This window comes from Neophocaena asiaeorientalis, unplaced genomic scaffold (genome assembly GCF_003031525.2).
Source record: "Neophocaena asiaeorientalis asiaeorientalis breed wild unplaced genomic scaffold, Neophocaena_asiaeorientalis_V1.1 scaffold180, whole genome shotgun sequence".
NCBI classification, from domain to species: Eukaryota; Metazoa; Chordata; class Mammalia; order Artiodactyla; family Phocoenidae; genus Neophocaena; species Neophocaena asiaeorientalis.
In genome coordinates this window covers 227,394-254,646 of record NW_020173697.1, presented here as the reverse complement: position 1 = coordinate 254,646, position 27,253 = coordinate 227,394, and the positions used below count along the sequence as shown (strand labels likewise).

General features: G+C 38.6%; 1 protein-coding gene across 2 annotated transcripts in view; it reads right to left on the bottom strand.

Moving 5' to 3' along the window:
* Positions 1 to 17,924: 17,924 nt before the first annotated feature.
* Positions 17,925 to 27,253, bottom strand: part of HPGD (15-hydroxyprostaglandin dehydrogenase) — a 29,516-nt gene continuing 20,187 nt past the window's right edge. The window contains exons 5-7 of one of the 2 annotated variants that reach the window (XM_024750530.1): positions 23,622 to 23,698; positions 20,865 to 21,028; positions 17,925 to 19,653 (exon numbers count right to left, since the gene is read on the bottom strand). In XM_024750530.1, the coding sequence (XP_024606298.1) occupies positions 19,515 to 19,653; positions 20,865 to 21,028; positions 23,622 to 23,698 (380 nt within the window). In that variant the 3' untranslated portion in view covers positions 17,925 to 19,514. Of the gene's footprint in view, positions 19,654 to 20,864; positions 21,029 to 23,621; positions 23,699 to 26,106; positions 26,388 to 27,253 lie in introns of those variants that run through there. The other variant, XM_024750532.1, reaches the window with a different exon arrangement.

Below are 27,253 nucleotides of genomic sequence, written 5' to 3'. Positions count from 1 at the left end.
AGCTGCTTGTAAATTTTTGAGATTAATCCTTTGTCAGTTGCTTCATTTGCAAATATTTTCTCCCATTCTGAGGGTTGTCTTTTGGTCTTGTTCATGGTTTCCTTTTTCATGCAAAAGCTTCGAAGTTTCATTAGGACCCATTTGTTTATTTTTGTTTTTATTTCCATTTCTCTAGGAGGTGGGTCAAAAAGGATCTTGCTGTGATTTATGTCATAGAGTGTTCTGCCTATGTTTTCCTCTAAGAGTTTTATAGTGTCCAGCCTTACATTTAGGTCTTTAATCCATTTTGAGTTTATTTTTGTGTATGGTGTTAGGGAGTGTTCTAATTTCATTCTTTTACATGTAGCTGTCCAGTTTTCCCAGCACCACTTATTGAAGAGGCTGTCTTTTCTCCATTGTATATTCTTGCCTCCTTTATCAAAGACAAGGTGACCATACGTGCATGGGTTTATCTCTCGGATTTCTATCCTGTCCCATTGATCTATATTTCTATTTTTGTGCCAGTACCATACTGTCTTGATTACTGTAGCTTCGTAGTATAGTCTGAAGTCAGGGACCCTGACCCTGATTCCTCCAGCTTCATTTTTGTTTCTCAAGATTGATGAAAGCTCCATTCTGCTCTAGTAACCAAATCTTTACTCTTTCTTAGAACTGGATATACATACTTAATCATGTGAGAGATTCCAAGGAGCACATGGTTACATGACACTTCTAGTCCCCAGCCGTGGGGGTAAGTTCTGAGATGCCGCATATGATTAATTTAAGAGGAAAAGATGGTAGCCAGCCAAAGTTATTAATTCCACATAACTGGTGTGAGATTTACGTGCCCATCCTGAGACTGAATGCAGGGCATGTATGTGTCTCCTGTTTATAAAAAGGTAATTCTGAGGAAAGAACCCATTCAGTGCTTAAAGAGTTACCTAGGAATCGATTTCCTTTATTCTCATTTCTCTTCTTGATTCTATTGCTACTATGTCTTCTAAAAATCAATCATTAGAAATTTTAATTTGATGTCCTTACGATAGCTCTTACTTTATTACAGTGAAGGGAAAAGGCAGAAGAAAGCCTGTCTTCAACTTTCAGGTCATCATGTTCAAATATTTAAGACAATCCAGGTAGCAGAAAGCAGCAAATAAGTATTTTTCTGCTTGGTATTGACAGGTAGGCCTAGAGCAGCCATGCTCCAGTTCCCACCTTTATGGCTACCAGAGTCTCTACATCTAAAAGTACCTCTTTATCTTTCTCTAGTGCCTAGAATTCTTACCTGTAGGATCATTCCTTGTTTGCTTTTAGACCTTATCCCAGCAGGTTACTTTTCAGAATTCTTAATACAGACTATTAATAAAACATGCTGTTCATATGCAACTTAAATCACGTGCCAAGCTTAGAATGTAATATGGTTGGCCCTTGCCTATCTGGCCCTGGCTGTGTGTCTTTTTTCATTGGACAGGACATACCTGGACCAGATCAACTGGAATCCTTACAACAGTTTTAGAAATAGAAATGAAGTTAATATCTTTCAGGATGCCAGACATGTAGGTATAAAGGTAGAAGCATGGGAGCTATTAGTGGCCATATTTTTCTACTCTGTGGACAGGACAAGCCAGGATGCAGTTACCACTGTGGTATTTGAGTCAAACAAAAGCATGAAGGATATGCAAGCTCCAACAGATATACCTGGATCTAAAAGGAAACAAACAAAACAATACAAAATCCAATTAAATGGTGAAAAAAATGCAGCTAAAGCCTCAGGTGGTAAAATTCCATTTATCCAAATCAGATGGAAATATATGCTAAAGGAATGTCTGAAGCCTGCTTTCAGAGGCAGGAACGGTATCAGTCTGTACGTCTGCTGTCCCAGACCTTTCATCCTGACCCCAAATCACACAGGTCAGTAGCAACGTTGACACACTGAGATGACAATACCAGTTCTTCTCTGAATCACAAAACAATCTCCTTGAAGAGGTTTAAAGTTAAATATAGACATGGTTAAGTACATACTTTGGTATTAATGTAGGAAAAATATGCTCATATTTGGTAGTAAATTATTTATAGTTTTAATATGTGTAAATTATTTATTGATGCTATGATGGTTGATTGCATATGTCAGCTTGAGACTTGGCTCGGGTGCCCAGCTGTCTGGTCAAACACCAGTCTAGATGTTGCTGTGAAGGCATTTCTTAGATATGATTAACATTTAAATCAGTAGACTTTGAGCAAAGCAGAGGACCCTCCATAGAGTGGATGGGCCTCAGTTGAAGGCCTTAGGAGAAAAGACTGAGGTCCTCCAAAGAGGGTGGAATTCTGCCAACCGCCCCACCCTCAACGTGCTCCCTGCCAGACTGCTTTTGGACTCAAGGCTGCAGCGTGAACTCTTTTTGGAACTACCATCTGGTCAGTCTGCCCTTTGGACTAGCCAGTTCTCTCTGTCTCTCTTTCTCTCTGTGTACACACTGCACACACACACACACGCGCACACACAAGCTATTGGTTCTGCTTTTCTGGAGAACCCTGACTAGTACATATTTATAACAAATGACTCCAAAACTTTGTGGCTTAAAGGCACAAATATTTATTATCTCACAGTTTCTGTAGATCAGGAATCAAGGTGCAGCTCTGCTGAATACCTCTGCCTCAAAGTCTCTTCAAGGCTGCAATCGAGGTGTCAGCTGGGGCTGCAGTCTCATTTGAAGGCTCAACTGAGGGCAGGGAGAGGGTGGTTCTGCTTCGAAGTTCATTCACCTGGTTGCTCACGAGATTCAGTTCCTCATGGTTTGTTGATCTGATTGTCCCAGCTCCTCGCTGGCTGTTGCCCGAAGGCTTCCCTCTGTTCCCTGCCACATGGGTCTGTTCCCTGCCACATGGGTCTTCCATAGGGAAGCTCACAACACAGCAGCTGGCTACCTCAGAGTGAGCAATCAAGAGAGGTAAGAGGTCACCAAAGACAGAAGGCAGTTTTTTCATAACCTCATTTTGGAAGTAACATAGCATCTCTTCTCTTGCATTCTGTCCACTACAAGTCACTAAATTCCAGCCCTCCAAGGGGAGGGTATTGCACGAGAATGTGAATACCAGGAGGGGAGGGTCATGGGGGGCCAGCTTAAAGGTTGCTACCACATTTAGCTTGTTAGAGAATCTGACAGTTGAGGTTTTTAAATTCTAATTTAAAATCATAATTAAAGAACTGATTTGAACTTGGAATGTATGTTGCAAAACGAGAGACTTTTCTTCTAAGATTGTAAAGACTACTGAGATGCTTGAGGGGACTTCAGATTTATCATATTTACGAATTTAATATATTAGGTTTACTACAGTAGTGTAAATACTTGAGAAAGTACTTGGGGGAAACTTCACTTGTCAGGTCGGATCAGGCAACAAATGTATTAATCTTATGGATGCATCTAAAATGTTGAAGGCAATTAAATTAACTCATTTGTGAGAAGCCTGTGTGTTTACTGAGTTCTGTAACTTGAGTGACTCAAAGAGCAGTCAAAGACCAATTTGAAAGTTATTGTTAAATTTTACTAAATTTATAAATAAAAGTATATGATGTATATACATATATATATATATATATGATTAAGGGCTTAAGGGAAACTAAGTTTTAGAATTTTTTACTTTAGTAAATTGAATATCAATTGAAGGGAATCCCAGTAGCTGTAATTTGTCCTTTCTTTGAAAAAAAATTAATGCCCTCAGAGAAAATGAAATCCGACATTGATAAAAGCAAGTCTTCAGAGAGAGAAACAGAGAGAAGATTCAAATAGATGAGAAGAAATGGGCAGTGACGATATTTTGGAGATCTTGGTCCCAGGTGTTCCTGCCTGCCATCAGCTGCATTCCTGCCGTCGAGTTCTGGAAGACACCTTGATGTCCTTATAATTGTTTTCTCTTGAAACCAAGAGCCCAAACTCATGTTTTTCCCTATAATCTCTTCTGCAGAAATGTAATTTGTGAAACACACACTGGAGACACTATCATCTCTAATAATAGTAACTATGAGAGTCAGAAAACCTCTCCAGGATGGGAATGATGAGACACTGTTTCACTCTTGATCTGCCATCCTTTCTTCCCAGATCTGTCCATTTCCCTGTTTATTAAAAATAAGTAGATTTGATAGTTGAGCCCTGCCTCATGTGGCTGTGGAGGAAATAATCAATTTCAAAATGTGCTGAAAAGAATGATTCTGGTTCAAGGTTGCTGATGTTACTGTTGCATTTCAGTGATGCTGATGATGCTTTTATAAACTCTGTGGTTTTTTTAAACTTTGAGCTGTCTTCCTTGTCACTGCTCATTTCTCATGTGGCACTGCTGATTCTGATTCCTAACTGTGCCCCTGTCTGTGTTTACCTCTTCATCTCCATGGTTACTGCATGTACTGAAGCCTCTATCATCTCTCCTATGGAATTTTGTGATATTTTCCCACTAAGTTACCCAGATTTTCAGGTCAGCTTTTATCTATTCCATTCTGAAACCACCCCAAGCTCATCTTCTCAAACACAAATAAGTCCATATTACTTCTTCTCAACGTCCAGGAAAGGTCCCCAACTGCCAAAATAAAGTGCAGACCTCTTAGAATGACTCACAGGATGCTTTACACCAGCTTTCAACCCTAAGTTTTATGCTGAAATCATAAGGAACTGATTTTAGTTTGTTGAACCAATTATGCACTTTCCCTCTCCTTGGAACATCTTCCTCCAAATTCTTAAAAATCTGTCAAGGCTGGGCTCAAGTGTCTCCTTTTTATGAAGTCTCTCCTCCCCTGACCCACCCAAGCAGAGTTTCCGTTACAATTTTCCCATCCACCTTGTACAGAAATCTGTTACAATCTTTATAGCATGGAATTGTAATTTTTTCCTCTACATGTTTGCTTCCCAAACATGATTGTGAGCTCCTTGAAAGCAGACACATAACTTATTCATCCTTGGCTGCTTGGTTTCTAGGGCTGTGCTTGAAACAAGGAGGTTATTCAGTAAACGTATGTGAACTGAAGGTAGATCTATTACTATTCTTGGAATTTACAACATTAAATGTAGTTTAAATTAAAAAATTCACTCAGGAAATACCCTACTTCAGAGCACTAAGAAAATTATTTAACTTTCCTTACAAATTTCTCTTCTATGGGTAGAAAGGACTGGTTTAGACTGTAACAGAGCACTAAATTAAAGTAAAGCAAGATTGTCTCTTTCTTGAGATAGAGGGACAGGGAAGAATAGAAAAGTACTTTATTGCTTTAGTTTTTTACATGCAGGTCGAAACGTCTCCAAAGTAAGATTTGTCACAAATAAGCTGAAACACAACAGGGTTGATTGACTATATTTAAGTTAAACAAGGGGGAGTTTAAAGAAGGGCTAGTTTGCCCCTTTATTTACATTTTGTTTCGGTGTAAAGGGGGAGAACACAAGCAGGGATGGACTCAGGGAAGCTTATGACTGAGAATTACTTGGGCTGACTCAACTTCTTCTCTCTTCTATAAAATGCTTAAGGAGCCATGAAGAGGTGAATGAAACAAGATACTAGCATTTGCCTTAGAAACATCTAAAAGTGAGGAGCCTATTAAAGGAGAAAGTCTTAGAAATAGAGTCACAGGTATAGAAAACAAACTTACGGTTCCCAAGCGGGGAAAGGGGGAGGCAAGGATAAAATGGGAGAACTGGGACTGACACATACACACGACTATATATAAAATAGATAACTAATAAGGACCTTCTGTAGAGCACAGGGAACTCTACTCGATGCTCTGGGATAACCTATATGGGAAAAGAATCTAAAAAAGAGTGGATATATGTATACGTATAACTAATTCACTTTGCTGTACAGCAGAAACTAATACAACATTGTAAATCAACTAGACTCCAATAAGAATTATTTTTAAAATGAGAAAGTTGTATTGGAAATCCTCTTGTGTCTGCATTTCTACCCAATCAAGTTGTGCGTTTGCGTGTCTGTGTGTGTAGAGCTCTCCAAATAGTGTTATCCTGCTTAGTTTTTTGTTGTTGTTGTTTTTTTTTTTTAAGTTTTGAATATTTTACAGCAATGACAAGAAAAATAGGATTGCTCAGAGTTCAGCAATCCTCATTAGTCACTCACCACAACTGGTAGTTAGATGAAAAAGATAATGGGAAGCAGGGACTAAGCAGGACTCTGTCATCCTGTGTGTGAAATGATGCTGAGAGACCGAGCAACCCAGCAACCCTGGTGCCTGACTTGTTTTGGACGTTTTAGACGTAACACAAAGAAAGAGTTTGGCAGGGATAAAGCCCTATGGTGGACGGGCCGTTTTGGGTTATGACTGATCACCCCTCACCACTAAGCAGTTCAGGTGAACCAACATGTAAAAAAGCACTTAACTATGTGATAAGCACTTAACCAGCGAGGTATTGGGCACCATGGAAAGGCCTGCTTTTCTGTCTTAGGTGCTGTGATTATAATAAGAAAAGCTTATTCATTGTTCAGTTGCATCTGAATCAACAATGATTACAAACATCTGTATGCAGATAATTCAGAAATCGATTCCTTATGCTTTTATACTAGGCTAAATATGAAAACCATGTTTCTCTGAAATTTATCCAAATTTTTTTCCTAGCATCTTTACCCTAAAACTTGCATCATCGCCACCCCCACCCCCCATTTTAATTTTCTTCCACTTGCAGGGATTCTATCCAAAACATCCCCTGGCACATTCTCCTTCTCCTTTCAATATAGAGAAGATTTATAGATGAGGATAAAAAGGGACGAGAATAAGCAAAAGCTGGGGTGGGGTGGGGCTGGGTTTGGGGAAGCCTATAATTTGATAAGGATGAGCTCAGATAAGGCAGGACTGGTGAGTGGTGGTCAGATTGGGAAAGGTCTGGAATGTTCGGCTGGAGGTCTGGACTTCATGCCTCTGGAAACAGAAGGCAGAGGTTCTGAGCCGGGGAGTGACCCAGTTAGAGCATGTGTTAGGTTACACCACATCAGTATTTCGGGTTAATAGACTAAGACAGATACTGGGGACTTAAGAGCAGTTAATGAGAAAAGTAAAATTACTTTAGCACACGTAAGATGTTATGAGAACTTGATTTGGGGCAGTAGAAGTGGGTCAGAGGGATGAGGAAAACAAAAGATCAAAGACCAGAAAGATGCAACTTTCTGACTCAGTTTCGTATAAGGCAGCACGTTCATCCCCATAAAACCCTAGGTGTCTGCTTGTGTTGTTCCTGTGAACTTTCAACATCCCCTCACTGGTAAGACATAGGAAGTGACCAAAAAAATCATTTTCACCATAATACTTGAGCAGCCATTAGATAAGGGTGATAAAGTTTACTTAAGAAAACAGTGCTCAAAACATCCTCCTTGCCAAGAAAACCTCCCCCCCTCCCATCCCCATGGGCAGGAAGAATGGAGCAGGCCATTAATCAACTAACATTTTGTGAACCTTTTGCCACGCAATCTGAATAAAGTAGTCTTTGGATTTATCCAAAATTAGGCAGCCGCCGTGATTCATTTGAAAAGGTCCCTGCCGTAGGCTGGAAGTAGGCACCTGACTATACGATGGGGAAGCAGCAAAGTAGGTACACAGTTCTGGAAAGCCTCCTACCAAATACTTCATCTATTAAATAGATAGGGGAAACCAGACATTAAAAAAGTTAGAAAGGAAGCAAAATAGTGCAGGAATACCATAGTGACCTTTTGTGACTAAGGAAAAGTATCAGCATTATCATGGATGGTATTTACTTTGTATAAACTAAACTGCAAAGACCATTATATAGTGCATAGAATAGAAACAAAAGTTAAAGGAGATTTAAAGCGCTTTTGGTCCAATTTCCCACTTAGGTAGAAATGCTGTGCACGATATCCCGAATAGGTGGCTCACTGGTACCAGCCTCCATCATCTCAATGAGCAATGAATTGTCTGCTTCCAGGGCAAACGTATTTCATGTGGAGTATCCTAATTCTGATGGTACCTTATACCACATCCCTTGGACCTCCACTTATTCACAGTTCTGTTCCTTGGAGAAAACTATGTCTATTCTGTCTTCCTTACAATAACTCAAATGAGAATTTTTGTCCTAACTGCAGGGGGAAACCAAGGGGGTTGTCAAGAGAAGTGTGGGATGACAAATTACGATTTGCTCACTCAAAGACCTATTTGTGTTCTATTGGGTCCACCATTATATGTACTGTTTTTTCTTCTTTCCTTTGGACTCATCAGCTAATTATTATTATTAAGATCTCTTCTCAATTAGCTTACTGGTTATACATGATTTATCTTATATATTACCATAGGCATGCTTGATTTATTGATATCTAATATTAATTAGTGGTTTTTAACCAAATTTTAGAAATTACAGATACCTTAGAGCACCTTAACTCTATTTACTCTTAACTTCTGTGCTTTCATATATGTTAAATCCTGAAAGTCAGTAGTTTCATTGCTTAATAAAATAAATACTTATTTCTATTTCCTCACTTCCCTTTCCTTTTCCAATATCCTTCATATCTCCCTGCATTTCTCTTTCTCCATCTGGGGATCCTTTCCGCTGCCTGAAAAACTCCTTGATTGTATTTCTTTGAATGTGGATCTGTTGTGATAAGTTCTCCCAGTTGTTTGTTTGTTTGTTTGTTTTTTCTGGAAATATCTTTATTGCACCTTCAATTTTGAAAGTTTTTTTTTTTTTTCTGCATGTAGAACTCTAGGTTTTTTGTTTGTTTTGAAACTTTGAAACATTATTTCATTGTCTTCTGACTTAGGCAGTTACTGGTAAGAAGTCAGTTGCCAATTTTATTTTTGCTCCTTTGCTTCCCTCTGGCTGGTTTTAAGATTTCATTCGGTCATTGGTTTTCAGTGGGTTTTACTATCTATTTGGCAAGGCATGCTTTTCTTCTTGTCATTTGTATTGATTCCTGAATCAGAAGCTTGAATTACTTTTGGAAAATTCTTGGACATTGGCTTCAAATGTTGCTCCTACCTCAATTTCTGTTTCCTTCTTTTCTAGGACTCTAATTGCACCCATGTTAGACTGTTTGAAGGTCTATATTTCCTTTATACTGTTTTCCGTATTTCTCATCCCCCTTCCTCTTTTTGTTTCCGTCTAGACATTTTCTGCTGACCTATTTTCTTATTCACAGATCAGACTCACAAATCCTCTCTTCAGCTATGTCTAATCTTTAATTTCATCTATTGTTTTCTAAATTTCCGTTATTGTATTTTCAGTTCTAGGACTCTTATTATTTCTAGTTCTTTAGCAAAATTCCAAGTCTTGTCATCTAATTTTTAAATATACTAATCATAATTATTTTAAAGTCCGTTTCTGATGACAGCCCTTAGGGACTGTCTTTTAAAATACATTATTATTTTATCACTATCTGTTTTTATGTATATTAATTTGTATTGGAATGCTAGAAATCGTGTATGAAAAGTTATGGAAGCTTTGGCTGATAATTTTTCTCCAGAGAAGGTTTTTAATAGCGTATGGCAGACCAGGAGAATAATATTATATCAGTTAAATCTAATATGATATTAAGCTGATTTGAGTCTGGGTTTTCGTCTTCATAAGGCCTGGTCTCTATTTCTGGTTTGCCCTTACTTATAAAGTATAACCTTTTGGGGGCCTCAGATGAAAGCCTGGGCTATTTTTTATTACCTCACCACCATAATGGGAACTGGCTCTTACTGTTTTCTCCCTCACGTAGTGATACTGATGAGAGCTATGCTTAGCTTTTCACCAAGTTTGCCTGTCTGTCAAACCAAGCTGCGAATGGCTTGGGGGGAAACTGGCTCAGATCGTTGGGCTTTCTTTTCTGTATATCCTTTCTTTCCACAATCCTTTCCTCCTAAGTCCTGGCTGTTTGATAGTCCTAAGCGCCATTTCTCCGCGCCATGTAACTCTTTTAAGTCTGTTCTATTCTACTTCTCTGCAGTTTAGCAACCATGCTCTGCTCAGTAAAAGCATCTCTGTGCTTTTACAAATCGGTGGTGTCTCAACAGAAAAGAGCAGAAACACCATGCTCATTTCAGTGGGTTTATCTTCTCTCCAGCATCTTGGTCCCTTAAATTCTGATTGCCTGGATAGCTTTCCTATGCCATCAGTGAGACGATTTTTTTTTTTTTTTTTTTGCATTCAGTCAAGCTTTTTTTAGTTTTCTTTCTTTCTTCCTTCCATTTCCCCCTCTCCTCTTTTCTTCTTCTTCTCCTTCTTCTCCTTCTTTCTTTCTTTCTTGAAGCCCATCAAAGCCAGAGGCTACTTGGTAATTTTTATGCTGTTGAACATACTATATATATTTTTTTTCTGGTTTTAGGAATTTCTCATATTTTTCTATACTCTGTTTTTAGAGACTTCCTGCATTAGTTAGCATTTGTTGCATAACAAAGAGCCCATACATTCATGGATTAAAACAACAATTTATTTATCTTGCAATTCTGGAGGTTGGTGATTTGGGCTGGGCTCAGCTGCTTTGAGTCAGGCTTGGCTAATCTTTCAGTGGGGCTCACTCATGTATCTGCTGCCGGCTGGGGGGATGGCTGGGAACTGGCTAATAGGAGGTTTTGGTTCTTCCCTATGTGATGTTAGCTTCAGGCTTGTTCATGAGGTGGCGGGATTCCACGCACAAGAGCAGAAACATGCGAAGGCCTCTCCCGAAATCACACAGTATCGATTCTCCTGCACTGTTGTGACAAAGGAGGTCACAAGGCCAACCCACATTCAGGGTTGGAGAAATAGACTCCACCTCTCATTGGGAGAAGCTGCAAAGAATTGTGGCCACTTTTTGGTAGTCTACAAAGCTAAAGTCATCATTAATTCTAATAATTTAAATTTCTTAGACTTTTGCTCATTGATAGTCACATCCATTGCAAACAATGATAGTTTTATCTTTTCCTTTCCAATGTTTTACAATGCCATTTCCCTTCATTGCCTGATTGCACCGGATTGACCATTCAGTACAATTTAAAATAAAAGGAGAGAGAGTGGACATCCTTGATTTGTTCCCAATTGCAGAAGAAAAGATTTTGAAAAACTTTTCAATATTAATATGCTGTACTTTGTGGATACTTGTTTTTTTTCTGCATATATTAAAATGATTTTTAAAGTTATTTTGTTAATATGATAATTTCACTGATTCAATTTGAATATTAGACCAAATTTAATTACTATATTAACCAATTTGTTAATTTCTGTTATTTTTTGATGTGGAAGAATTTTTTGCTAACTTATTTAGAATTTTTGTGTTTATTGTGGCACAAGTGTTATTGAACTACACTTTTAAAAATAATGTCTTTGGGGCTTCCCTGGTGGTGCAGTGGTTGAGAGTCCGCCTGCCGATGCAGGGGATGGGCCCAAAAAAAAAAAAAAAAAAAAAAAAAAAAGTCTTTGGAAGGTTTTGGTGAAAATTAATAAAGGAAAACCTCACTAAGATGGAGTCAGGAAGCCAGAAGGGGGAGCTCTCAGGCAGTACCACCTGATGTCAATTACAGGAAGCATTGTCAATTGCAGACCCCAACAGAAGAATCATCAACAGGAAAGAATCATCCATCACAGGAAAAGATGTACTTGGTGTCTCCTACAAGAAATTGACTACCCCAGCAACTCAGCCAGTGAGAAACCGTCATCACCCTGAACTCTCACTTTTCTCCGATGGACTTTTTTCAAAATAACCCCTTCCATTTTGCTCCTTTTCTCTCTAGAAAATAACATTCCTCTTTGTTGTGTGTTGGACTTGCCTATGGCTTTTGCCATAGCTTGCTTTTCCTGAATTGCTATTCCTCTGCTATTCCCGAATAAACCCATTTTTGCTGGTAAAATAACTGTTTTATTTTTAAGGTCCGTATTTGAAATCAAGGTTATAAATTGGGAATTGGCTTCTTCTGTATTCTGGGAGAGTCAGCGTAACATTGGAATTGCTTCCTCCTTAAATATTTGAGAGAATTAACCAGTGAAGCCATCTGGGTAAAGACTTTCTTTATGGGAAGTATCCAATTATAGATCAAATAAATTGGCTAGTTTGCAATCTCTTTAGTAGTCATCTGACTAATCCAATTTTCTTTCTCTACTTGTGTCCATTTTAGTAAGTTGTATATTTCTAGGTATTTTCCCAGTTAATGTATTTACTATTGCAATTTGTTAATAATATCCTTGTACTATCTTTTCATTTTCTACAGAACCTGTTTTTATTCCTGAAGTTGTTATTTGTGAATTCTCCTTTTACTACCAATAGTATGAGGTGTTTTACCCCCGTTTCACCTAATTTAAACTCTATCGACAGGGTGCTACTGAGTGAAAGAGTAACAGCTCTAGCTAATAGTCATTTGATAAGTTTGAGTTTATTAGTTACAGTTCTGGAAGGAGAGAAATGGCACTCTCAAACTGGGCAATTTGAAGAGAGCTGAGTAAAACATTTATTTATAAAGTTACCTGTGGTGTTCAGGGAAATAGCAAGGGGGAGTGTAGGACCCTGGGGTAGTAACTGCAGGAGATTATTACCACCCAAGGACCTGGAGAAGAGAATGGTTACCAGGCTGTAATGTGAGTAGCTATAGGGGAAGGACTCCCAGACAGATGCTGATACCAACAACTCAGGAATGAAGCCAAGGAAATATACCCTGACCTCACTTTCCTCTGGTCCTCCAACCTCTTTTGAGAGCCTCCTGTTGACTGAACCAAATCAGGTGCTGACAGGCAAAGGAGTAGTTAGTCTTTATATATCAGCAGCCTGGGAGGGCAAACACAAGATATTCAACACATTTTGGATAGCCATTTTGTTATACTTCTCAGCAGTGTCATTGGCTTAGTAGGTCAGTACTCAGTGAGGCTACAAAACTGGAGGAACTTGTTAAGCAAAGATGAAACATTTGACAAGTATATTGTCTCCCCTGCCTACTCAGGCTAATTTCTAGATGAAGAGGTTGGAAGACAGAAAGCTAGTGGTTACATTTAGCAAGGAATAGAACTAGCAGTTAAGCTTAGGCTGATATAGGTTAGTTGGCAGTAAAAATGGAAAGAAAAGGAGAAGAGAGAATCCAGAAATTTGGAGCCTTTTGGATTGAAAACTCAAATGGTTTTAGACTCCAAATATGAAAAGGTAAGATTCAGAAGTGTTTTCTGCATTAAAGATCCATTAAAAAAAAAAAAAAAAAAAAAGATCCATTAAAGCAGAGTTCTGCCACAAACTACTAGTGTAGAGTTCCCTCCAAGCTGGCTTACCTCAATGTAACTACCCTTATGTTGAAAGAAGAGAAGGAATGGGGGGAGGAGGTTCAAAGAAATATATCAGCCTGAAGGATTATGACTAGTAATTATGACTATTCAAGATATCTGGGTGTTTTTCAGGCAAATGAAATCAACTGGAAGCAAACAGAGCAGAAGCCTACTCGTTTTTTTGAATTGCTCAGCTAAAGAAATCACACGCCAGACTGAAAAAGCCTTTAACTGTTTAAGACTTAAAGTAAACCTTGGGTTTTGAAACTTGCATTGACAGGATAGCATGTGTGAAAACTACATCACTTCCCAGAAGATCTGGTACCAAAAAAACCCCTCAAAACCCAAAAAAACAAACAACCCACAGAGCCAGAGTCCCCCTCCCGCTTAGGGCAAAGCCAGAGTCCCCCTCCCCCTCCCCTTTCCGGCACAATGGTGAAATCATTAATCCCAAATTGAAGACTGTAGGAAAGTCAAGAAAGTCCCCACTTCAGGGCAGAGACCTCACAATGCCTACTTGTAGGGTTGTACCATGGCTATTGACCAGTGATCCCATTCTTCCCTTTTCTAAATGAGAGATTTGATTGTAGATTTTCTCTCTGCTCATGACTATAGAGTGTGTGCTCAGGCCAGATAAATCATCCCTTGACCATGAGAAGCCACAGTATCCTAAAGGAGAGGGCAGTGCCGCTATTGGAGATCTGGATTTGAGTTGGGTATAGTAACTGCATGGGATTTTAGGATGTTTCCCTGGAGTGGGAGCGAATGTATTCAGTGTGAGGAACACGGGATTTATAGAGACAGTAGATGTGGCAAGGACAAAAGATGTGTTTGTCCCTTGAAAATTCATGGGCCCTTTCTGTTGTGTAGAGTTGTTTCTGGGAGGCATGTATGTGTCTGCATTTCTCAGCATCTAGATAGGACTTTTAGACTAGCTCTCACCAGTGGGCTATGAGTAAAATAATGAATGTTATTTTTGGGCTGAAATGTTTAAGAAGCAGGTATACGTTCTCCATTTTTTCTTCTCCAGTCCACTGCCTGGAATTGAATGACTGCAAAGGTCTAGACGGTGGAGCTACAAGGCAAAGCAGGCTAAACCACCTTGTGGAAATATGCTCACTGTATACCAGCATTGGACTCTGTGAGCAAAGAAAAACAACTCTGTTGTGTTAAGTCATAAATTTCAAGGTTTATCTGAATCCTCTGCTACTCATACTCAATGATTACAAAGTACACAAAGTTCTATAAATTACTTTGTGGGTCCAGGAACAAATCTATATCTATATCTATATGTTTCTCTCTACATATCACACATATATAAATTTAAGGGCAAAGAAATAAAAATTTACTTAAGCTTATACATTTAGATTTTAGATAATGGTGTCTGATTAGCATGCAATTGCTTTAGGGCAACCTAAATCTAGGAATTTACCAGTTTATCCTCTTACAATTTAAACTCAGGAGGTTGAACCCAAAAATGTGATAGGATTTAATAAGACAGTCAACGTGTTTTAATATCATTGTATCCTTCACAGCATCTATACAGTGATGGAGAGACAGTATTTCTTGAATATAAGACAAAGAAGACAAATGATCTTAAGGATTAGTGATAGGAATTAATAATAAATCCATGCATCATTATGCCTAAATGCATAGGCTGTTACATACATGCAAGATGACTGTAAGGTCACTAGCTATTGTGGAATTAGACCCCAGAATATTGCACCATTATATTATTATGGAGTTAGAGTGATATCTTTACTCATGACTTTTAAAAGCAAGTTGGCGCTAAAGCTCAAATCTATGACTGTAGCAGGGAACATATCCAATGTATGTCATGCCTGTCATTTGCCTGTTTATTCTCAAATCCATTCCTTTCCACTCCACTGCTTGGCTCTGTATCACGAGGGGCTGACCCTGCAAACTACATTTTCCTGACCCCCTTCTCAGCTGGGAGACACTGACAGGAATACTGAAGGGCAGGCAGATGGGAGATTTCCTCTTACCTTCATTTAAGGTGGCATCCCTGGCAGGGCAGGTGGCATCCCTAACACCCACGGGACAGCCCCTGCTCTGTAGTCACAACTTTGCATGGCAGCCTCCCTGGTGGTTCCTGGTGGTACTGATATCCTGCATCCCACCAGTTCTGGAGGTGGTGGTGCCTTCCTGCTGCTGCCGGATTACTTCATCATCCCATGTTTGTCTCCTCAGTTCTTCCAGTACCGTTGTAACTGGTTCCTCATATTAGAGTCCTTCAGACTTGAATGCTGTTCTCCAGAGAGGACCCTAATCAATATATGTGTGCACTAATGGCTACATAGAACACAATATGTAACACAACTTGCATATATAAACTTATCAACAAAATAACTTTTCAGTGATTATTTGTTATATGAGTGAATATATGTATGGAAGGGTTACTTGAAAACTGGGGGTAGGGGGAGACATTTTAATGTTTCAAAGTTAAACCTAGAAATCCCTATTAATATTTTGTGTAACTGTTACCAAGTCCAAGCTTGTACTGCTCACCGCAGGACAGGCCAATAAATCGAGAGACGACTTGTTGGGGCAAGGAATAGCGACTTTATTTGGAAAGCCAGCAGACTGTGATGATGCTGGACTAGTGTCCCAAAGAACCATCTTACCCCGCTTAGATTTCAGGCATCTTTTGTACTAAAAGGGGAGGGGGTGTGGTTGGTTGTTGCAGACTTCTTGGTGCTGGAATCCTTTGTTCTTGCAGCTGTCCGCAGAGGTCAGCTCGCGATGCTCCTATAAGCCTCCAACAAGACAAATGTTATTCTCTGTTCTGCAACTTTTTATCTCTAAATGAATGGAAAAGTGTTACACCTTCAAAGGTCGGAGCCTTGAGAATGGGCTATCCTGTATATTCTTTACTAAAAGGTGCAGAGCCAGCATGACTAAGCACAGGCAATAGAACACAAATGTTAGAACTAAACGGAAAGACTTAATAAGGAGTCAGCTTTGCTCTTCTCTGTTACATAACTATATGCCAAGGAGGAAATTTTAGTAAGAGGTATTAGAAATCGTGCTAATAAATTTGAATGGAGCCCTAGAATTAAAATGGTAATGCAGTCATAAATTCAAAAGAGAAGGAAATCTAGAGGCAAAGATTACAGCCTTTATTAAAGCAAGTATCTTTTCAACCCTTTTCCACTTTGATTCATAATAGGAAATATATTTTATATTGAGAATGAGTGCAATCATATATGCATGAGATTCCTGCTATATTTCCTATTCATTTTCCTCTAGCATATCCTACCCAGTGTGACACAGTTTGAAAACATGGGTCTCGGCATATTACAGGAACCGTGATCATCTTTGAAAGTGTATCCAAAGGATTAAGGCATCACTCATCCTCTGCTCACTCTTTCTTTGTCTTCCTGCATAGTGGCCAGCTATTGTTTTGGTTATCTCAGCGTGTGTTCACCTGCTGTCCTCTTGGAAACTATCCCTCTCCTTTTCTTAGTCCATAGGGTTCAGGTCAACTTCCTGCCCACCTCTCCTGTCCCCCCGACTCTCCAACTTGACCAGCTCTGGGGGAAGCATGTCATCTAGTTTTGGTCAAGCAGAGAAGCCATCTCTGTGACCACAAGGAATGTCTCAATAGTTGGCGCATAAGCTAAGATAGGCCAATGGACTCTCTCACCAAAAACACTTTCTTGTTTGGCCAGACTGGAAGCTGGTGAGAATCAGGGATGGATCCTGGGAGCCATCAGATGGAGAGAGCTGCCTAACAGAGACGCCACCAAGAGGGAAGGCATGGAGGGACGATGACATTTGTGATCCTGGATCCGCTCATTTTTCCTGAGCACCGGTAAACTAAGTTCTGAAATTCTAATGTAAGTAAAAAGCTATTTACAAATGATACTTAATTTGTGAAATGACTTAAATTAGAAATGTATACTTTCAGACCTCTTCAGTATCCCAAATTTATAAACAGGGCAAAATTAGACTGAAATCATCACATAATCACTTGTATTTTAAACGGTACTGCAAATATTTAAAATTATGTTTATAATTTTGTATAGTTGTGTTGAATATTTCAATGGCATTATCCAGTCTCTTAATCTTTTTTCAGTGCCAACATATTTTTAGTTTGCTGCTTCATTTATTAAGAAAAATAGGTATTACATTAGGGTTTTCACTGAAAAATTCGATTAAGGAAATTAAGACTCCCCCCGCTGCAAATTTAATATTTATTTTTTTCTCAGCCAGTAAATAGAGGTACCCTATTGTTGTGGTCCGTGCGTGGGTTGGAAGAAGAGTTTCCAGACACAAAGTATTTTAGATGAGAGTGAGTTTATTGAGAACAAAGAGCAGAGTTAGTGAGGGGCGCTGCGAATACAGGGGTCGACTTCCTGATGGACCAGGGAGAGCCGACCCCCTTTGTGGGCTAGTAGCCAACTTCTATAGCCTCAAGACAAAGAAAATTCCTGCTGGCGGGATGGCATTAGGTGATTGGTCAGGATGCTACATGGTTGCTACATCGTGAATATTTTACCTAATATGGACTCGAGGGCTGTCCGGTTTAGGTCCGGAGAGCCCATGGCAACAGTCGCTATGCGGGCTCAGTTAATTCCGGAGATTTTTGTCCTGTGCCCTTGATACAGGGCTCTACACCTAAAACATTATAGATTTATTTAAAGCTATTTATATAAGATACATTTTAATGTAAAAATAACTTTTAAAAATGTAATGCATTTTTTTTCAGTTCTACTCAGTATGTGGTTTTAAATGTCTGCATAGTTTATTGATTTAAAAACAATAATTCAAAGCACAAAGTATATTGAAGGCCGGCAGTGCAAAGACTTATCCGCAAATGAAAAGTTTAAGCTATAGCTTTGAACATTACCGTGGAAAAAAAGAGTTGAGATAAATGATATTCCTCATACCTATATCATCGACTGGTTAGTTACTGCCACAAGGTATGAACAAGTTTGTGCCTAATTTTACAACTCCTCTTAGATGTTCACTACTTGGTGTTTTTCAAAGACGTTATGTGGACATCTAGACAACAGTCACTCATATTCAATGCACTCCTTAGAAGTGAAGGCAGCAGTTCTCTGTGGCAGAATTAAAACAGAGCAAGATCTGACAACCTGCCAATATCGCTGGGAAATCCTTATTAATCTCACGTGGATGGATTTTGCTCCCACCTGGGAGCTTTGGAGTTAGCAGGCAGAATGTGTTACTTCTACAATATTTCTATGAAGAAATGATTGATTTGGAAATCTTGTGCTTTCACTATTATTAGCATTAATTATTGCTTGCAAATCGTGTTACCCAAAGCAGGTGCATTGAATGAGCCTATCTTAAAATACCTGACAGGGAAAATGGCAAAACATCACACCTATTTTTACCTCTTGTCATTACCGCTTTGAAAACACAAAAGCATCTTCAGTTGAGGTGTTGACAAAATTGGTTTCCCTCTCTCAGTAGCTATACATAGAACACTAAGTAACTTCTGAAGATTAGAAAAAAAAAGTTTTATTGAAAAGTAGGCATTTTTGAAATTGGTACAAATAAACAAAGAAGTAATCTGAAAAAAATTACATTTGTATTTTTTTCTTAACAAGCTTGTTTTAGGAGCACTAACTATCCTTTTTGCTATAACTATTAAGAGTTTAATTCCTGAGATTTTTGTAGTCAAAATTCTTAAAGTAAGCAGAGAGGAAAGAAATGTTTTCCCCAGATGGGAGGCTGAACTGTGGATTAACATCTCAGCCAGTTCATTTCTGTCACTTTTCCATACATTAGATTTTTCATTTAGGATATATTCACACTGTAATTTATTCCTTACCTACAGGCCCCCAAAGGTGGCACATCCTCAAAGAGCTGAAATATTCGGCTGAAAGGTGGTATACAAGTAAAAGTTATTGTTACTAAATATTTGCCATCGTAGGTAGCTTCCTTCTTTGAAAGTGCGAACATAGAAACAAAATGAGTTTTTCACATCTGGCTTGATATAAATAACAATTCAAGTATCTCCTTTAAAATGATGTTCTGAAAAACATTAACATTTATGAATCACAAATTTAAATATATTTTCTGCAAGGCAGAATATTCCTGGAATATCCTTTGTTTTAATCATTACTTAGGCTATAAAGGTCAAAACCTAGCTTTGGTCCACGTCATATTTTTGATAGTTCCTCATTTTTAAAATCTATATACTTAACTAATCGTTTAGAAAAAATGAACATCACGTGCATGAAAGGAAAGCTTCAAACGATAACATTTCATTGAAAAAGCTGTATTCAAATGAAGATGTGGTCTAAGTCATTCGTGCTTATTTTCGGTTAAAGCTGACACATAAGATGTTCACTGAGCTTTCGTGTGAAATGGGGTTGTATCATAATCTTGAAAATGAATTCCCTTAGCAGTTGTTATCTTCATTATAGCCCCATTCAAAGTGTCATCTTCAATGAGTGTTATTAATCCACTGGCAATCATTGATGGGCTAAAAATAAAGGAAACATCAGGGTTTTAAAATTAAAGAATGAGGCATAATTATCACATCGTCTTGAGTTATTTTTGAAGTATCTATCACCTTTAACATGTAATAGGGAAATGTATATCATGCAGCTATTGCTACTTTCATTTTTTATTCAGTTAGATGACTAAATTATAAATTTAGTGGTAGATTTCCACACCCACCCTTCTGTTATTTTATAGGAAGGATTCATAAATTTATATTTATTATTTACATTGAGTAAATGATTATTTTTCCATCTTTAACCTATCAGTAGAATTTAGACTTATCAGAGAGAAATGTTTACTGGGGTAGAAATTTGAAGAATTGTAACTAACATTTATTGAGTGTCTATTATTTATCTGCTACTGTTTTAAGTACCTTACATATATCAACTTATTTGTGGACTTTCCAAAGTCCCCTAAGTTTGTTTTAGTATTATCCCCATTTTACATGCAAGAAAATCAAGGGAAGTAGAGGTTGATGGATAAGTTCATGGTGAGTGTGGTGGAGTCAGGATTAGATCCAGATGACTCCGTCCTGTGAGATGCCAACTGCTCTAACTCAGACGTGGTTCCCCAAACGTGTGTTGATCAGTTGTTTCTTAGGAAAGTGGTTGAAGTTAGGGGGGCATATTTAATTTCACAAAGGGTATATATGAATATTGCTTGGAATTTAGGCAGATAAGGTATCATTGCTTCCAAAGACAACTAAACATCACCTTTAAAAAAAAGTATCTGGGGGCTTCCCTGGTGGTGCAGTGGTTGAGAGTCTGCCTGCCAATGCAGGGGACACGGGTTCGTGCCCCGGTCCGGGAAGATCCCACATGCCGCAGAGCGGCTGAGCCCGTGAGCCATGGCCGCTGAGCCAGCGCGTTCGGAACCTGTGCTCCGCAACGGGAGAGGCCACAACAGTGAGAGGCCCGCGTACCGCAAAAAAAAAAAAAAAAGTATCTGATTATGGTTGAAGGTATTAATGATGCATTCTTTATACCTAAAAGCAAAATTCATGATGTGTCATCATATTCTATTCGGAAACCCAGAGAAAGTATTTTTTTTCAGAGATTTTGTCAAACCAAAACTTTGAAGCTTGCATGAGTTTCTCAAATTTAAAAGCTAATTTTTTTTCCTTTCGATTGCTTATGTCTAGATAGCACTTTGCTCCATTGTATAAAGGAAGATAGGTATAGTTTTACTTACTCCAAAATTCCATAGTATTTCATCATATCCTTGATATGATCCGTGTATTCTATATATTGTCCCATGTTTTCTTCATTTTCAATGGATTTGAGGATGGGTGTATTAACAAAGCCCGGGCAAATGGCATTCAGTCTCACACCACTGTTCATGAGATTAGCAGCCATCTGCCAATTGGAAGTAGAAGGTTGCAGATTTCAGGAGTTTTGTAAATGTATAACAGGATAAACTGATAATTAAAGCTCGTTAAAAGTGCTGATGTGAAAAGTACTAGACAGCTGTCCTTCTAGCTATATAATGATGACAATGGTAAGGCTGACTGGTGGCAGAAAGTGAAAGAATACATAACTAAAGTGCTGAACTAATTCTTGCAAGCCTCACCTAATTACTTTTTTAAAATATCAATATTACTGGGCGACTCCTGAAAATACTTGATTATCTAAAGTGCTCTTATCTACTGAACACTGCAGGCAGCTGAAGGTAAGAAGCTGAGGCTTAGGATTGATATCCCAAGTTTCCTTTGAAATTGGGGTTGTATTTTAAAGAGAATACTTACTTAAAAAATACTGTTAGTGGAAAATTTTAGGACTTTGATTGATTCTAAAGACACTCTTAGTAATTTGCACTATCTGGAAGACAATTTTAATTATTTTTAGACTAACCTTCTTTGGCTTTTATTTGAACTATTTATAAAACAAAATGTAAGTCAGTTATTTGTGGATTCCATTTGCTTTCTTGCTAACATTTATTCATAATCCCCCTAATCAATACTTGTGGTGCTTTCAAGGTTTTCTGTGGACAAGCACAGAGTAATAAGAAATTTGAGTTGCCCGATGTGGACCAAGGTCAAATAAAATGGTGCTCTGCTTCCTTGTTTCAGCTCTTACACCATGAACAAGTGTCCTTTTCGCGGTACTTGCCCATGTTTTTCTCATCTTTGTGCTTGTGTTGGTGATTTTGCTATCTGAAATGTCTTCAAGGCATAGTGCTGAAGTGCTGTCTAGTATTTCTAAGTGCGAGAAGGCTGCAATGTGCCTATGGATAAAATACACATGTTAGAGGAGCTTCCTTCAGGCATGAGGTATAAATGCTGTTGGCTATGCTAATACAATACATATTAAACACAATGCATATTAAATAAGGTGTCTTTAAATAGAAATATACATAAAACTAGGCTATGTGTTGATTGGTTATTCAAAATGTTGTAGCCAGAGGTTCAAAGGAACTTAACCCTGAATTTCCCCTATGAGCAACAGTTTAGTACCCTCTAATTCAGTGTTTGCAAGTGAATTTATAGAACATAACTAACAAATAATGAGCATCAACTGTACAGGTGTCCAGTCTTATAACTGTAAATGCAACAGTTCTGGTCTTCGCTTTGTGTTCATTAAAAGTTGAATTAAAGATTAAGTCTTTGCAAATTAAATTAAAATTTCCAAGCAATTTCAATTAAGAGTGTGAGAGCTGCCAATCTGCCTTTTTGACTGAACATTTACCGTTCACCATCTGCTTTCTCTATCCCTAGCGTTTCTTGTTATCAATGATTTCCTGTTCATCTGGCCCCTCTCTCCATTTCACCTAGACTAACCACTGTAGAGGTCTCCCAACTGCTCTTTCCTTTTCTGCACTTGTCCTCTCTCATACATTCTTTCTGAATCTCTCTTTTTATGTCTTATTTTGTTTTTTTTGGCCATGCCACGCAGCTTGCAGGATCTTAGTTCCCCGACCAGATATTGAACCCAGGCCCTTGACAGTGAGAGTCCTAACCACTGGACTGCCAGGGAATTCCCATACATTCTCTAAAGAGCAGATAGAATGGTCTTCTTCAAATGGAAATATAATCTTGTCAGTCCTGTGCAAAAAAAACCCATTGACAGCTGTATTTAGAATAAAATCCAAGCTCATGACCCTGACTCATAAGCCGCCTTTCGTCTGGCTTCTGCTTACATCTCCAGTCAATCACATGCTCCGTTCCCCTTGCTCATCAGGCTCCATTCAAGCTTGCCCTTTTTTTTTTTTCAGTTATTATAAAAAGGCACTTCATGCTATCAATGCATGTGGTCAGTAAGTTCTAAAATAGTTTCCTAAGCTCTGTACACTTTCACCCTAGGTCTCCATGGAGACAGCATCCTTGACAACCCTATCAGGTAAACTCTGGCCGCACCCCTCCTTCCATTCTCCACGCTCTCCCTCATTTTTACCATATCTTCAGGGACAAGTAACACCTGGAGCATACTGTATATTCCATTTAAGGAAGTCTTAAGTTAATGATTTTTAAATTTGGAGTCAATTTCAAAAAAAAAAATAAGGAATATCTTTCCATTTTTTACCCTTAAGGATATTTTTCAGTAACCTATGTTTAGAATCTACTTCATTTTAAAATTATCTATTCTAGGGACTTCCCTGGCAGTCCAGTGGTTAGGACTCCGTGCTTCCAGTGCAGGGGGCACAGGTTTGATCCCTGGTCGGGAACTAGGATCCCACATGCCGTGTGGTGAGGCCAATAAATAAATAAATAAAGTAAATAAATAAGATGGCTAATTTCATGTTAAAGTAAAATAAAATTATCTGTTCTATATTTAGTCCTTTACATGATCTGAAAACTATTTTTTAATAATAAATATTGAAGTAGAACTTATTTTTCTATCTTTAATCCAGATGTATTGAATTCTGACCCTGTTCCCCTCTACTTCATAGAACTCATGCGTCACATATGCACAGAAAAGAGAAAAAGAGACACTGCGGTCGTTGTATCCTCACCGCTGCCGAGCGTGTGAATCCAATTATGCCATGTTTGGAAGCACAATAAACAGGCTGTTGTGCAACAGGCATCAGCCCTGAGACAAACAAATAAAAAACAAAAACACTTTTATTAAAAAAATGAGCAGACAAACCCCAATACTTACTATGAAAATGAATAATTTGTGCCTGTTCCATTTTAAGATTAATCTAGAAAATACACTAAGGTAATCACTGGACAGTTTTGTAAAACTCACTAGTCCAGGCATAGTTTATTCCTCCTATAACCTCTACTATACTGTCCAAAACTTATGGTCAGTAAGCTACCGCCTAGGGATGTAGCCAAGAGTGATACATAAGTTTTTCTGCTTCCCTGATGAAGACAAGAGAAGTCAGTGTTATCTAAAACACCGAAAGAATCATCTTGAAATCCAGTAAGTTACTATCTGATTTTCAGTGTTTATGTCTGGATTTTTAAAAAGTGTATATTCTTTATTTTTTAAGGCTTCCAAATGGCTGAAGGACTTTAAACTGCTTAAGCGGGATCTGGAGAGTATTATTTGTCTTCGTTATAAGTTAGTAAGCATTTCCCTGTCACGAATTGCACTGAACAATGCCGCTAAGTGTTTAAGAAAATTAAAAGTGAATTAACTTCTTTTGATTCTGATCTGTAGCAGATGCCTAGATCTTCTCATCCCATGACTTAGGAAAAGAAAGTCAGAAATAAAAATGTTTGATCCTATTTTATTTCCTTTCATAATTATGTACTCAGTAACAGAACTCAAGCAGCTTTAGAATTGGCTTAATTTTCCATTTACACACAATAGTAACTGCTCAAAACTATGATTAAATCCATGGTGTGGAGAAAAAGTGGTACTGCAGCAGGTATGGCATCTTTCCCCCCCTATCTCCCAGCCCGAAGTTACCCACTCCCCGCTACCAGAAGAAACAAAACAAGAAAAACTGATTTTTTCTGTAGTTATTATCACTATCAAGCTTACTTCTCATAATGGTCAATTCTCTGTCTCAATCAACAGTGAAACTTTTAACTAGAGCCATTTGTACATCTTGGCTTTTAACTAATTTCTTGAGTTAACACGTTCTACCATTTTTAAAATTTGTGATTTCTCCAAGGAAGAGCGATCCCTGATTACTTTAATGTTATTAATGTCAAATGTCATGATTCTACTAAATGATTCTGCTGAGATGTGGTCATCTCCACCCAGCTAACTAGTCCCAGAACCCCACCGATGGTGAGCGTGTTGTACCAAAGTGCAGTAATAATGGCGGACCTTAACCACTCCCTGGGTGCCTGCCAGGTCTCAATTTATGAAGTACGTTTGCTCAAGAGCAGTTTAAATCCCTGGGGATGGTAGATGGCACAGAGTGCGTCCTCCCAATGATCTCAAAGTACATAACGTGGTTCTCTTTTTGTTTTGTTTTCTTCTTCTGTTCGTAGCGAGTGTAAGTTAATTAAGTTTGTCAGTGTCAGTCAACAAGAATTCAGGATGCCTCCACAGGGTGAACAGGTGTATTAGCAGATCGAGATAAAGACGATAAACAGGTGCAGCCAGGCGTTGCTGCTTCTTGTTCTTGTAAGTTAGTCACTATTCTACCCGCTCCTTCAATGTTTATGAGACCAAGGTAGTGGTTGTAGGTGGCATTCACGGACAGCAGGAAATGCAGAGTGAACCTGAGTCAGAGATGAGCTGTTGACAGCCACAGAAAACACAAGGATGTCAAAGATGAATGGGAATGAATTTCTGTTACGCATGTGGAGGCACTGAACTTCTGAACCCAAACTGGTTCAAAGTGTCACAGCAGCAAAAGAGAGCAAATACTGTTGTGTTGGTTCTGTCTAAGAAGCCAGCTGCAAAACACATACTTTCCTTTAAAGGGAGAATTGCAGATGCAATCAGAATTTGTTTGCATTTTTAGAGTGGCGCTTAGCTTTATGACTCCCATGGCATTCCAATGACATTTTTCACTGCAGTCCTGCAGAATGTTTCCTCTTGCATTGCTTTCACTCTCTGACATTAGATCAAAGGCTGCATAAATCCATTTCAGACATTCAGAAATCAAGCATCCTTTTAAGATATTTTTCCAGCTTTTTGGTATAACTGGCATACAATAAACTGCATATATTTAAAGTGTGTGGTTTGATACGTTTTGACATAGGTCTACACCCACAAAACCACGACCACAATCAAGATATGAACACAGCCATCCCCTAAAAGCTTCCTTGTGCCCCATCATCCTGTCCTTCTGCGTTTCCCCTCCCCCTAAGCAACCACTGATCTGTTTTGTGTCACTATAGATTAGTTTGCCTCTTCTAGAAGTGTACATAAATGTAATCATACAGTGTACACTTTTCTGTCTGACTTCTTTCACTCGGGATAATTCTTAGGGGATTCATCCATGTTGTAATGTGTATCAATAGCTCATTTTTCTCTCTTTCTTCCTTTTTTTTTTCTTCTGAATGATATTACACTGTAAGGATATACCTATCAATTGCATATGCATTGCTCTTTTGATAGATATATTCAGTTTGGGGGTCTTATAAAAAAAGAGAATTCTGTTTTTCAATTATTTTATTTAGGCAAGTTGTAGTTAATTTAGTTAAGTAGAGAGTTTTTCTTTATCTCCCCAGTACATGTAGATTTTAACTGTGGCTCCTTATGTTTCAGACAGGCAAAGATGTGTGGGATTTTGTCCCCAACTTGCCAACTGACTTTCAGTGTAGAAGTTTGCTCTCTCTCCCTCAGTTTGCTGCTTTGAAAAGGGAGGCTAAAGGGAGAGAGAAAAGGGTTTTATTTTTGTTTTTTTTTTTTAAGGCTTTTTTTAAGGTTTTTCTTTTTGACAATGATTTTAGTTGGGGTGGAAATTTTTCAGAAATCCAACATTTTCTATTGGGTCTCACGATCCATTTCTCCCTTCCAAGTATAACATTACTGCTGTTGTGGTCAACTTCAGTATCGTATTGTTTAGCCATACCTCTGTTACCAACCTTAGACCTGCAGCACCAACATATAATGTTTCCATGTGCTTCAAATAAAAACCTGTTCTGAGGCTAGTAATAAGGGTCAGCTCAGAGAATTGTTCAGGGTGTGTCTGATATGACTCTGGGGACACCACTCACGTGGTAGTTTGTGGAGATTGTGCCCCACAGTGTTCCTGCAGTTTACAACCTGCACAACTATACATGGCAGCCCTCCATGGTAGAGGAGGATGATGGGGCAAGAGACTAAGAAGGATGAACCAGTGGAGGTAGGAAGAAAACAAGCTAAGCATCATGTTGCAGAGATTAAAGATGGGACTATTTTAAGAAGCCTAGAGTGGTTACTTTTATCATGTGCAGAATCAAAAGAGAATGGCTTTTCTTTGGGATAGTAACATCTCAAAATCACTCATCTAAAAATAGTAGCCTTCTTGGTTTCACTTCCTTCTCCAGCTACCTCTCCACTGCTCCACAGCTCCCCCTAACCAGGCTTTCCTCTGACCAGTCCAGTGCAACAGATCTTGTGGCGGTTGCCAGTGACGGGCGTCTGCTAAGGCTAGGTCTTCATCTTGCTTGATACTTTGCTCACTAGCAACCAGCACAGTTCATGATGTTCTCCTTGAAACACCTCCCTCCTTACGCTGGTGTCCTGCCA